Source organism: Heloderma suspectum, chromosome 6 (genome assembly GCF_057233095.1).
Source record: "Heloderma suspectum isolate Gila_16-S chromosome 6, 16-S_ref, whole genome shotgun sequence".
NCBI lineage: Eukaryota > Metazoa > Chordata > Lepidosauria > Squamata > Helodermatidae > Heloderma > Heloderma suspectum.
In genome coordinates this window covers 21,309,815-21,321,981 of record NC_139463.1, presented here as the reverse complement: position 1 = coordinate 21,321,981, position 12,167 = coordinate 21,309,815, and the positions used below count along the sequence as shown (strand labels likewise).

The 12,167-nt window shown below is 44.4% G+C and overlaps 1 protein-coding gene across 2 annotated transcripts in view; it reads right to left on the bottom strand.

Moving 5' to 3' along the window:
- The window catches only part of KIRREL3 (kirre like nephrin family adhesion molecule 3), a 1,205,284-nt gene that overhangs the window by 214,731 nt on the left and 978,386 nt on the right, over positions 1–12,167 (bottom strand). For both annotated transcript variants that reach the window (XM_084803705.1, XM_084803706.1), the window contains exon 7: positions 1,072–1,177. In XM_084803705.1, the coding sequence (XP_084659831.1) occupies positions 1,072–1,177 (106 nt within the window). The remainder of the gene's footprint in view (positions 1–1,071; positions 1,178–12,167) is intronic.

Below are 12,167 nucleotides of genomic sequence, written 5' to 3'. Positions count from 1 at the left end.
TGCTTTGGATATTTCAAGAAAAGCAGTGTCAGAAGCTGCTGGGGGGGTAGAACCAAGAGCCCATGCTCTGCAGTGCTACCTTGTGTGCTGAGTGAGTAGAGCCACTGGGGGTGACAAGCTAGAACATCCCCTGGGTAGTAAAGGATTCCTTGGCTCTGGAGTGACTCTCCCTATCCTGTCTGGCCACTGGGCCTCATCATGGGGTTCCTGGTCAGGCTGGGACCTTGCTTGGGGCACAACAATCCTTCCTGGCTCTGACTCCGGTCCCAAATCCTGGTTCTCAGCTCCTGGCTTTTGCTTGATGGCCACCTATGACTCAGCTCTGACAGGCACAACAGGGGGAAGTGTGAATGATTTGAGCTTCCTCTCACAACTGTAGCTACTACCCAAAAGAGATACACATGGATATCCCCCATGACAAGATGCATGTTATGTTCTCCCATTGGGAAAAGTACATATCTAGCCACGTTTGGACTACATGAGAAGTATGAGGAGAGGAAGCCCATTTTACTCATTTCCCCCCTCTCTCACTGCTTTTCTGGAACATCTGAAGCAGTTCTAAGGCAGGGCCTGGTTGTCTTCCCAAGCAACCCCCTTGAAACACCCATTCAACTTTTGGAACTGGCTATGGCTTTGCATCTTCCCAGCAATGGCACCTCACCACACCTTATCCCTTATGTTTTCTATTGCTGATGTCTTCAGGCAGCAGCACTTTCTGTGAAGACTGAAGCACTTTCACTCCAAAGCTGGCATTTAGGACAAATGTTCCATCTGTGCAATAACTGAGATGGCCCTAGTTACTAACAAGTTAGCTAATGGAAACAACTCCACATGGTCAGTGAACAAAAGCAGTACCAAACATTTCTCTTGTGGTGGGCAGCCTAAAGCACATACACAAGAACCTACATTGCTGTTTTTAATTGATTGTTTTATGTTTCAGTTTGAGTTATGTGGATTTTATTTGTGTTGTACATCTCCCTGTGAGATAATGGCTATAGGATGACTAACAAATAGTAGAAACAAACAAACAAACAAACAATACATGTGATAGTCCCTTCCAGATGATCTTACCTGTATTGGGTGACTGCAGGGTTGGCCTTAGCGGAGCAGTGAAACTTTACAGTGTTGTCCTCAAGGACAGGCTGAGGTTCTACTGACAGATTGACGAGAGGAGGATCTGTAAAGAGACAACAGCTAATCTATTAGCTATCACACCTCTGTGTGTGGAATCGTATCTTTCTGCAGTGTGGCTTCCAGACGGTGTTTTGTTGCTATGATGGATGGTTGTGTATGAACTAACCGGCACACCCGTTTGACCTTAGAGTGCTAAAAGTCTGGTATCCCCAAAGTGAAATCCCTTTTTGTGAGCGAATGATGGCTTTAAGGGAGAGTGAGTCTGTGAACAATTATTTCTTGTTCTCCGATGTCTTCCTTGAATGACTTTGGGAAGGTCATTTTACTGTAGTGTGCTTCTATGTACCCAAAAGTTTTGTTGACCTAAAAAGTTAACGCAGCAAGTGGAAGATGGTAACAGTTTCTCTTTGCAGTGTAAAAGCTAATCAACACACACATCAGGATCGTGTGGTGCCATTTTTCCTGGCCTGTACCACATGAGACCCCCAAAAGGGAAGTTCATGCAATAACTTGAAAAAATTGTTCAGTTTTTAAATTTCATTTTAAATTTTGAAAGCCACTTTTATTTAGTTTCTTCACCTTTCAGTCACCTTTGCATTCATTTTGTTTCACCTTCATTGCGGTCACCTTCAGGGTTTGTTTTTTGTTTTGTTTTTTACATTTTCAGTGGAGACTCAGCCTGTATTCTTCTGCCTATACCCTTCCCCTTGTAATTTCCCACCTAAATGGTATGAAATTTGTAGGAAATCTACTACTTGACCAGTAGTAGATTTGAAATGAAATTCTCATACATCCCTACTCTCAACTTTGATCTTTGCTGTTTTAATGGCATACACTTTTCAGACAAGAATGCTACGTTTCTGGTAGACTGGACAAAAAGGGTCCCATTTTAGGGGAATGTTTAAAAAGGTGCAGATCTTATAGGTGACTTTCCTTTAGACTGGAAAGTTGACATGTCTTGTAAGTTTGACAGCTCTCACAGTTCCCATTTTGGTTTTGTACAGAGTGTACCTCATTGCAAAAATCCCATCGTGTGTCATTGTTGCTGCCCAGTTTTTGTGGTAGCAGTTCAGATCCCTCCCCCTCGCCAACTTTGTACACATAGAAGTCTGGCACTAAAGATACTTTCCCCTTCATAGTAATACCTGGATTATCCTAGAATGTACTCTGTGTCCTGAGTACTGCAGAGAAGACGCTGAAGGAGATTTCACACTTGAAGAGAGACTATCCAGTTCTCTATGATCACTTGGAGGACCAGAAGTGGGAAGCATGCTAAAAGAAATCCTATAAAAATCCTATAAAGTATGTGTGTGTGTTGGAGGAAATGTACCAAAAGCCTGTGGCTATTTATTTGTGGTGTGTACTACAAACTTACGGCAAAAGGGCAAACATGCTTTGGCTATTGGGTGGTATACTGTGACTGACTGACTGACTGAATACTGTCCAGAAGCTTCATGCATTCTCTGTCATGGGAGCCAACTCTAGACTGAAGACAGATAACCATTTAACAAGTAGTAACCTACAGTCATCCTGAACGTGCTACAAAATGGTGAGGAGAATTTGAACATATATGTACACCCAACTGGAAATCCAGGAAAGCAGTTTGTGTGTGTGTGTGTGTGTGTGTGTGTGTGAGAGAGAGAGAGAGAAATTCTTCTCGCCATTTGCCAGGGAATTACAGAGGCCGGGTTTACACAGATAGCAGATGAGATGATAAAACTATTCCTGGACCATACTACACCAGATGACAGCTGAGAAATGACATGAAGCTCCCCCATATAAAATGCTTTCTATACTTAGACAATTAGATACGAGGGAGCAGGATTCTAGCCTAACCTTCTCATTGGCCTGCTAGTTTTCTCTGTGTGGTCATTTAAAAAACAAACAAACATGGGGGTTTGCTCAAAGACACAAGCCCCACACCTACCACCTGCAGTCTGAAGTGGTACAGTCTAGGAAGAGTATTACCGCCTCTATTGCAATTTGTGGAAATGAGGACAGTCATCTGGCTTAGCAAGTGGTAACTTACACATAGGGTCATGTGTGCTCATTAGCTATGGAGTATTCCTGGCATCAAAAAAGCAATCTTTGAATTGTCAGCAGATGGGTCTTGTTTATAGGCAACATGCCTTCAGCAGTTCCAAGGCGGGGGGCTTCCCTCATTTGCGAACCAGTTGCCAATTGCTTCAACATATAGCCCTTCAGCCATTTTGGCCACTTTTTGCAAAAAAATAAAACACACACACATGCACAAACCCCCATGCTACTGGTGAAAAGGGGGGTTAATTCCTGTGTGGCAAATTAAGTTGTCACACAGAAAATTTGAAACAGGAGGCTCTTGTCATCTAACAGATCTGTTCCCTCTGTACTGTCTGAGCCAGATTGGCTCAATTTCCCAATTGTGTTCTGGCTGACACAATTGCTGGAGGCGGATGCTCCATTATGTTCTGTTTGGCACCTTGTACCAACTAAGAGCTCATCCATGTGCTCTGCTGGTGGGCAGGTCAGGAAGAATCAACATAAACACCAAACAAACAAACAAACAAACACAAAATGCATAATGGTTTTTAGTCCAAGAAAGACAGCCATTCTGAAGATGACATCACTGTGGAGGCTAAGCTGGGATCACAGAAGGCCTGTCCTGAAACTCAGACCTAGCCATATGTATTGCCCAAATTGTAGCCACAACAAGGCACAGAAAAGGGGAAGATGATGCAGGGGGCAGGTGGAAGCTGGAGGAGGCCGCAAGATCTTAATGGGGAAAGTTGATGCATGGAGGAACAAGATCAGTGTCATTATTCAACCCGGAACTACAACCTGGGGTCCCATCCATGGAGGATGGGGGGGGGGGACAGGCACCTCAGCAGACCCCTGCACTGCTGACAACCCCGAGGAGCCTTTGAATTCAACCATCCCAGATCCAGGACTGGAGGTTTCCACACCAGTTGTCTGAGTACCTGTCTGGCTCTCAGACCTCCCATCATCACTCCCAGGGCCACAGAAGAAGAGAAGACTGTGTGTCAGCAAGGGTTTCAGGGCTGCCGGTGAAGTGTTCAGCTAATAGCACAGGGCTCATAAGAACGTAAGAAGAGACATGCTGGATCAGTCCAAGTGTCAGGACCCAGCTTCGGTACTGCAGTGAGCCTTGTAAGTTATAGCCAGGATTTGATTAGAAGTAGCCTGGAAGGGCTTGGGCATATTCAGCCTCTGGAATGTCAGAGTCTGTGTGAGCTTACTGCTGTCAGTGTTCTCAGAGCAAAGCCAGGGGGAGTCACCCAACTCCCTGTCCACCTGACTCTCTGTGGGTGTGGGTTGTTTAGGCCCTTCAAGAAGTTATCCCTTGATTGCCTGATGGATTCATTCCAGGAATCATTCCCTTTCATGTCTGGGGTTGGAACCCCGTGAAAGGATTGTCTGGGTTAGGTACCCAGGAATCCAGAGTCCCTTCCCTTGTGTTCAGAACTGTGGAGATGGCAATGGAGAAACCACGCTGATGAGGATCCCAGTCACGGTGGTAGTGTTTAGCTTTGGACTGTTCTGGAATTACACAGAACCTATAGCTACTGACCATCAGCTATATGATTTCTGAAGAGTGTAACCATCAAGCTTTTGCCATGGGATTCCCTGCAGTAAAGAAATCTCACTGATTTGGGTATCTGGTGTCAGACTGCCTGAGAGTGTGTGCTGGGGGGATCAGGAAACCTGATGCCAAGGGTCCTTCTAGTCCAGCAGTCTGCTCACACAGTGGCCAAGCAGCTGCCTGTGAAATGTAGGCAGTCCAAGAGGTGAAACAAGGGCACTTCAAGGCAGCATCACCAAAGTGATAGTGATATCAGGAAAGTGACCATATGAAAGTGATGTCCACACGGGCACATACAGTGTGAATATATATTCCTCTGAGTCTTATCACTCAGTTACTCCTGTCTAGTGATGTCAGAGAACTCTGCGACGGCTCTCAGTGAGGCCGAATGCCAGTGCATTCGGCCCCCCAAAATCCATCGTGGAACGGCCTGCTACCCCCCCGCCCCTCGCAGATCCCCCCTGGGACGAGACTTACCTGGGGCAGATGTTTCGGATGGTGGCGGCTCCAGCGGCAGCAGCGGTTGGTCTTCTGACCGGCCACCACCGCCGCCATTTGCAGTCTGTGTTCCCCCCCCCATAGACGTGATAGGCTACGTAAGTCTTTATCGCGTCTGGGTAAAAAAACAAATGCGTATGCAAATGGTGGCAGCTATGGCCGCCGCCATTTGCATTCCTTATTTTTTGCTGTCTTAGTCTACGTAAATATTTATGTAGACTAAGACGAAGACAAGAAATAGTCTTCGTCTTATAAATAAGACTTAATAGTGCCCAGTACGCTATTTGCGTTCCCCTTTCTTTTCTTTGTCTTAGTCTATGTAAATATTTACATAGACTAAGACGGCAAAAAATAAGGAACGCAAATGGCGGCGGCTGTAGCCGCCGCCATTTGTGTATGCATTTTTTTGTGTTTTTTTACCCAGAGCCCTCCGCGGCCAGAAATCTGGCTGCGGATGGCCCTGGGCTGGGCCTGGCTGGCTGCTCCATGGAGCTGCCGTGGAGCACAGCCAGCCATCAAGGATTCCGGGGGAGAGGACTGGATTGCCTCCCCCCCCCATCGAGGATTCCGGGGAGAGGGATGGAATGCCTCCCCCCCACCATGAACAGAATCTGCGAAAAGGTAAGTGACTTTCATACACCCCTACTCCTCTCTCAATGAATGGGTATGAACCCTGTCTCCATTGAGAAGTATTTTGCAAGAGGTGTAATGAAAGTTCTGCCTCTGGTGTTGTCTAACTTAAGTAAGTCTAACTGAAGTCCCATTTCTTTCAATGGGTCTCCTTTAAGTAGGACTAACATTGGATGCAAGCCCTTGTGTTTCACCAGTAGTAACTGCTTCACACATGCAAGTGATCTCTCGATACTGATTGAGTGATGAATATGCTCATATCATACTCAGCACACCCCAACTATTGAAATCTGAAATGGTGTCCTTGGCAGGCCAATCTTTCATCCCAATGTACAGCATAATCCTGTGCATGTTTACAGAAGTGGAGATGCATAAGAAAATCATTTCAGTTTGTTTTTGATCAGGAGCTACCCAGCTCACACCTGCTGGATTGAACACAGACCCAGGCATAATCTGTGGCTGAGGTCTGTACATTTTCGAGCTGGCAATGTGATTCACAGGCAAAAAATGCATTTGAAAGCATACATAGATTTGAAAAATGCACATGCAAAAATGCATACTTTTGAAAAATACACACAAATATGCTTTAATCAATGGGAGAAGAATGCGTACATTTCAAAGATGCACACAACTGATGCGTACATTTTAAAAAATACACACAGATTTTCATGCAAAAAGAAAAGAAAAAAGCTTGTAATCTGATACAAACTCGAGTCAGAATGAGCTTCGAGATGGAATTCGGAGAACTTCAGTGAGCTTGAATTTTGCTGATTTGCACAGAAGTCAGTCCTGTTCTGTTCAGTGGGGCTTACTCCCAGGTAAGTGTGCATTGGGTTCTAGCCTGAGACAACCCAACCCTTCCTTCAACATAGATCTTTAAAAAGGAGAATATATTCACAAGTCAAGAATGCCCAACATCTTCCCATACCTCCTCTGGATCTTAACCATGCTCAGCCACCAGACAGAAATGCCTAAGCTACCCTGCATTTAATGTGCATGTAACATTACACATCAGAGTAGAGAGTGGCTGTAAATCCCATTTAAGGAAATGGAATTCACTGCTTTGAACCATTCGCGTTTAGCAGTGCACTGTGTAATGGTTTCAGGGCCATCTGCTAATTTGAAAATGGCATTTATTCTCTTTGCTTACCCTAAACATCTCTGCCAAGTCCTTATTGATGTCACAGGCCTTTCAGCTTTTAAAGCTTCTGCTTATTTTTCCTTTTCTCCCCCCCCCCCTTTTTAAAGCATGACAACAAGCATCTAAGATACAGCTGGTGAAAAGGAAGGAAAGGGAAAGAAGCGGGGAAAAGAAAAGAAAGAAAGGTAAAAAGAAAGCGGAACAAAAATGCTAGTCCACAAAGGAGATTGGTTGTCAGACAATGGAACATAGTGTAGCACATTGTAGGGATGGACAAAACTGTCAATTTCAGCTTCTCTCAGTTTCTCATTTCTTTCCATCTTAAATTCTGTTCATCCTAAACTTTGAGATTTTTTAAAAAAGTTTGCATGCAAAATTAATACACATTTTTGTGCACATTTCTCCTAATACACACATTTTAGTGTACAATTCTTCCTAATACACTGGGTTTTTTGTTTTTTTTTGCAAGCAGTGTTCCTTGTGTAATGCATTTTTGAACATCATCCCCAGGGCCATGGGACCAGAGGAGACAGTGTGTCAGACAGGAGCTTCAGGGGCGTTGGTGAAGTCCTTGGCTAGCTGCATATGAGTCTACTTGGGAAGTGGGGGAAGCTAATGTAAGCATCTGCTTGGATCAGGGCCTGGCTGAAAACCAGGAAGAGGTAGGAACCTCCAGGCAGCAGCCATATAAGCTCAGTTTGTACTGAGCTCCATTGCTGGAGCAGCAGCTCTCTTGAAGTTCCAGTGCATGGCTATTGAACTGGAGAAATGGACAATCAGACAGAGAAATTCCAAGCAGGGCACTGTAGTCTCGAACAAAGGGGGGTGGGGGAAGGTGGAGACCATTCTTTATTGAAGCAAGTTCCCCACATCTCAAACTGCTTTGCCCCCGGCCCTGCATTAAACATTTGCCTCGCTTTCAGGCTTCAGGTGCATCTTCCATCTCCCTATGACCCATCTGAAGACCATACAATTCTTCAGGGGCAGATGATCAGATCAACCCTACTTGCTATCTCTTAGATGAGCCACTTCTTAAGGTTCTTGCGATAATCAAATGGGGAATGGGAACCATGTCAGTCAGTGAAGATTGGTGGCTCCAATTTCGGTGGGGCTCTGAGTCCATTTATGGTTTTAGTCAGAACCAACCAGAACTCTAAAGGAACTATCCAAGGTGCAGAGCCCATTTTGGGGTTAGGGTTCAGCACCATGGATAGCTCCTTCAGAGTTCTGGATGTCAGCCCCCTTGGGCTACTTGGAGGAGGAAGGGCAAGATGAAAATGAAATAATTAGGTGGCTACTGCCATTTCTGTGGCCATATGAAGCCCAGTTCGGGAACTCCATCCCTAGATCCATTCATCTGGTGCCAATGTGGTATTCTTCTAGGTGACTGGTGAAATCCATCCTGTTTCTCAAACCTTTGGTGGACAGGGCTTATGAAGGGGTGACTCCCTACTGCTTGTTTGGCTGGTTTAAATTTTGGGCCTCATGTTCTTTGTTTCCCAGACTCCTGGTAGACAATTAGTAGTAATTGTGTTTATTGCTTTTAACTGTTAGATTGTCAATTGATTTTGTTGTTGCTGCCGCTGCTATTTCTGTAGTTGTTTTTATAGATCTTTGTAAACTGCCCTGAAGACCAGGTTTGGTAGAAGGATGGGGTAGAATATGTTTTTAAATAAATAAAGTACAAATAGTAAGCATTATCATTATAAATGGGATCATATAAAACCCTGCTCTAACAGTGCAATCCTATGCACATTTACTTTCATGAGCTCCAGTTTGTCCAATGGGGTTTACTCCCAGGAAAGTGTAGGCAGGATTGCAGTCTTAAGCAATCATCTTGTTGTTCTATGCAGGCTTAATCTAAGCCAGTATGTATTTATTATTTGTGATTAGGGATGAATGGGAATTTCATTTTTGCTCACAAAACGTGCAAGTGTTTCCTGTTTGAAGCCCTGAATGTGAGCACATCTCCACTGAAAATATTCATAAATTGCCAGACATGTGCTCATGTTCAATTTGTGCAATTCCCCCAGCTTGATTTTGCACTGATTTCCTAACTTGAACAAATTTCCCTGTAGACCAAATCACGCCCGCTTTAGCCTATGGAGGAAATTTATGAAAATTAGGAAATTTGCACAAATTTGTGCAGTTTTCCCATTCATACAGAGCAAGCAGCAATTGCAATGCAAACAGTAACTGGGGACGAGATGAGCAGTGAAATGATGTTCAGAGAATCCTAGCGATCTTGAACATCCATTCAACCATCCTTATTTGTGATTCGTTCATTAGCTTCATTTATATCAGGCTTTTCCACCCAAAAATGGTGCTCAAGGCAGCTGGCAATAATAAGACCAAGATTAGAACAAATGCTTATTTTAAAACAATCATAAAAACAAATACATTAAAAGCTTCATTTAAAAACCCAACAATAAAGGAACTAAACAGCATCCAACTCGGTAGAACCTCCTTCAGCAACATGCCAGCCTGAATAAAAATGTGGCAGAAGAACAACAGAGATGGAGCCAACTTAGCTTCCCTTGGCAGGAAGTTCCAGAGCCTGGGAGTGGCCACAGGGAAGGCCCTTGATATTTATGGAGGGAGCATTCCTATCTGGATCAACAGTCGCCTCTGATTCCAGGGGCGACTATCCAGTGCAGGGTGGGAGGAGTGGTGAGGAGTGGATGTCCTCTGTGCTTCTGCCACCCTGCTTTCATGGCTAGACAGCAGATTTAGGCTGTCTAACCATGGGACCTCAGAGCATGGGAAGGGGTGGCCAGACGACACATAGGAAGTGTCATACCTCCCCACCCCACCCTGAGGAATACCCCATCTCCCCCTCTCTGTGCTGCTGTTCTGAGCACAGAACACAGGGCTGACCTGTGCTGCTTATGAGGCAGTGCAGGAGGGGGTGGAGGTCGGTTCTCCGGGAACCAACCAATCCTATGGCCATCTAGCCGCTGACCAGTGGCCACAGGATTGTGCCCTAAAGGGCTCAGTCCAGGTGCATGTCAAGTGATAAGGCATATGATAGTGCCTCAGAGAATCTGCAGAGTTCATTTCCTTCATTACTGAATAATCACAACTAATCCCTGCACATCCTGGATGAGGAGACTCCCATATCATCAGAGGCTGCAAATTCCCAGCTGGTCTGGGACCTAGCACCTCACTGTTTTTAGGAACTCACCACTCATTATGGTTCAGTCTGATTTGCTATTTCTTCATAATGACTGCTTCCCAGTAACTTTGTTTAGTGGAGAAGGAGCACACTTTCCAACATTTCTACTGGCCAGATGGAGAAGAAGCCTCTTCTGTGTGGCCATCTGGCCATCTGTTTCTCATGAATATTAATCAGGCAATTGGGCAGTGCCGCCAGACCCTGGTGTGTGCTGTGGAGTCCTTAAAGGTGATACAGATCTCTGGAAGGTGCAAATGGAGGGGGGGGGAGATGGTGATGTGGGAGAAGGCTGTCTGCTCAGATTTCTGCACCTTGTCACTCAGAAGATAGTACATTATTCATGATCGAATTGGGCCTTCTGCTGAGAAACATCAACTCTTTTGACCTGAGCAGCAGGGACAGGGGCTCAATAGTTTCCATCCATTTCTACACCAACTGGCCATACTGGTGTATTAGACGTCATGTGTTTTCATAAAATCATAGCCACCACAAAGACAAGAAGGACTTTGGCCAGGGATGGGCGAACAAGTGATTTTCACAGTTGCCAAGATTCTCCAAACACCACCTTATGGCTTGGCTTGACTTGTTACCCATGCTCGATTGTGCTCTGTTTTCAGTTTGTTTGAATGGGAAAAGTTTACATTTCAAATGGGGAAAAAAGATTTTCAAAAGAGCACACCCAAATATGCATCCCCCCCCCCGCAGTTCTTGCTCATGTTTGTAATTAGGAATGGGACATGTTCTCAAGATTTGCAAGCATGAATGAAATTCTCATAGATCCGTAAGTTTGGCAAACACAGACTAAGCAAAAAATGGAAGATAGTGTTATTGGGATGTGTGTGTGTTAGAAAAAAGAGTGCTTGTGAACTTCCTAGAAGCATCTGTCTAGTAATTGTTGGAGACATGATGCTGGACCAGGTGGGTCTTTCTTATATTCTTCTTAGCATTACCATGAGGGCAATGTCATGCAGGCTGCAAATTGCTGCACCCTTGGCTACATTTTTGCAAATAGACCATATGTTGTACTTTGAGGAGGAAAACACAAAGACGCATGGGTTGTTAATGGGAATATGAAGGCAGTGCTACAATACAAAACCAGTTACCCCAAATGGTCATTTCCTTAAAATCCAGTTTACTGAGGTGGCAGAAAACAATATCCTGTTAAGATATGTGTGTCAAGATTTTTGGCTGAACAGAGAAGCCAAAATGTTTGGCCAGCTAAATGATTCCCCAGAACAAAATGTAGCAAAACATCAGTTTTGATTACTGGACAGGATTCCATGAACAGGTCGTTGGATATGATATCTGAAATTTGGCAGCAAAAAACAAAGGTGTGAGAGACAAAATTCTCTAGGGAGCCCAATGTGAACTGGAAGGCATGTTAAACACTTTAAAACTGTATTCAAACAAAAATCCACAACTCTGTTATCAGACTTTTAGACCACCAGTTTTCAGAATGTCTCCCTTGATGGATCCCTTTCCCCGCTGACTTGTCTGCCTTGGAATTTCTGCTTATCTGCCTTGGAGTCCTCTGCCTTCCAGCAGGGGATTCTGGAAATTATTGTACCTGCTCATTTCACAGGAAGCACAAGCACCATCCAAGTCTACACCACATCTAACATTCACTGTGGCTGTGTGTTAGAGATCTGAAAGAGGATCTACTGGTAGATCCCATGTTTGACTTCTAGTAGATCAACTAGGATTTCTAATTCTAATTGTTTAACAATAGCAACAACTAAACACTCCCCCCCCCCACCCAAAATTAGGCTGTTGAAACAAAACCAAACAAAACCAAACAAAAGCTTCAGGGAAAACCCAGGCTTGGATTTTTGTATGGAAGGACTATAAACTAAATTTTTGGTACCGAAAACACATTTCTGGGCAGGCATGTGCTTAAAGGCATCCTTGTTCCTTATTTTCAAGGCTGCAACCTGACACAAGGGATTTACTTCCAATCCAAATAAATATTCATACAAGTGTATGGCTTATTCATAGAAGTGTATGGCATA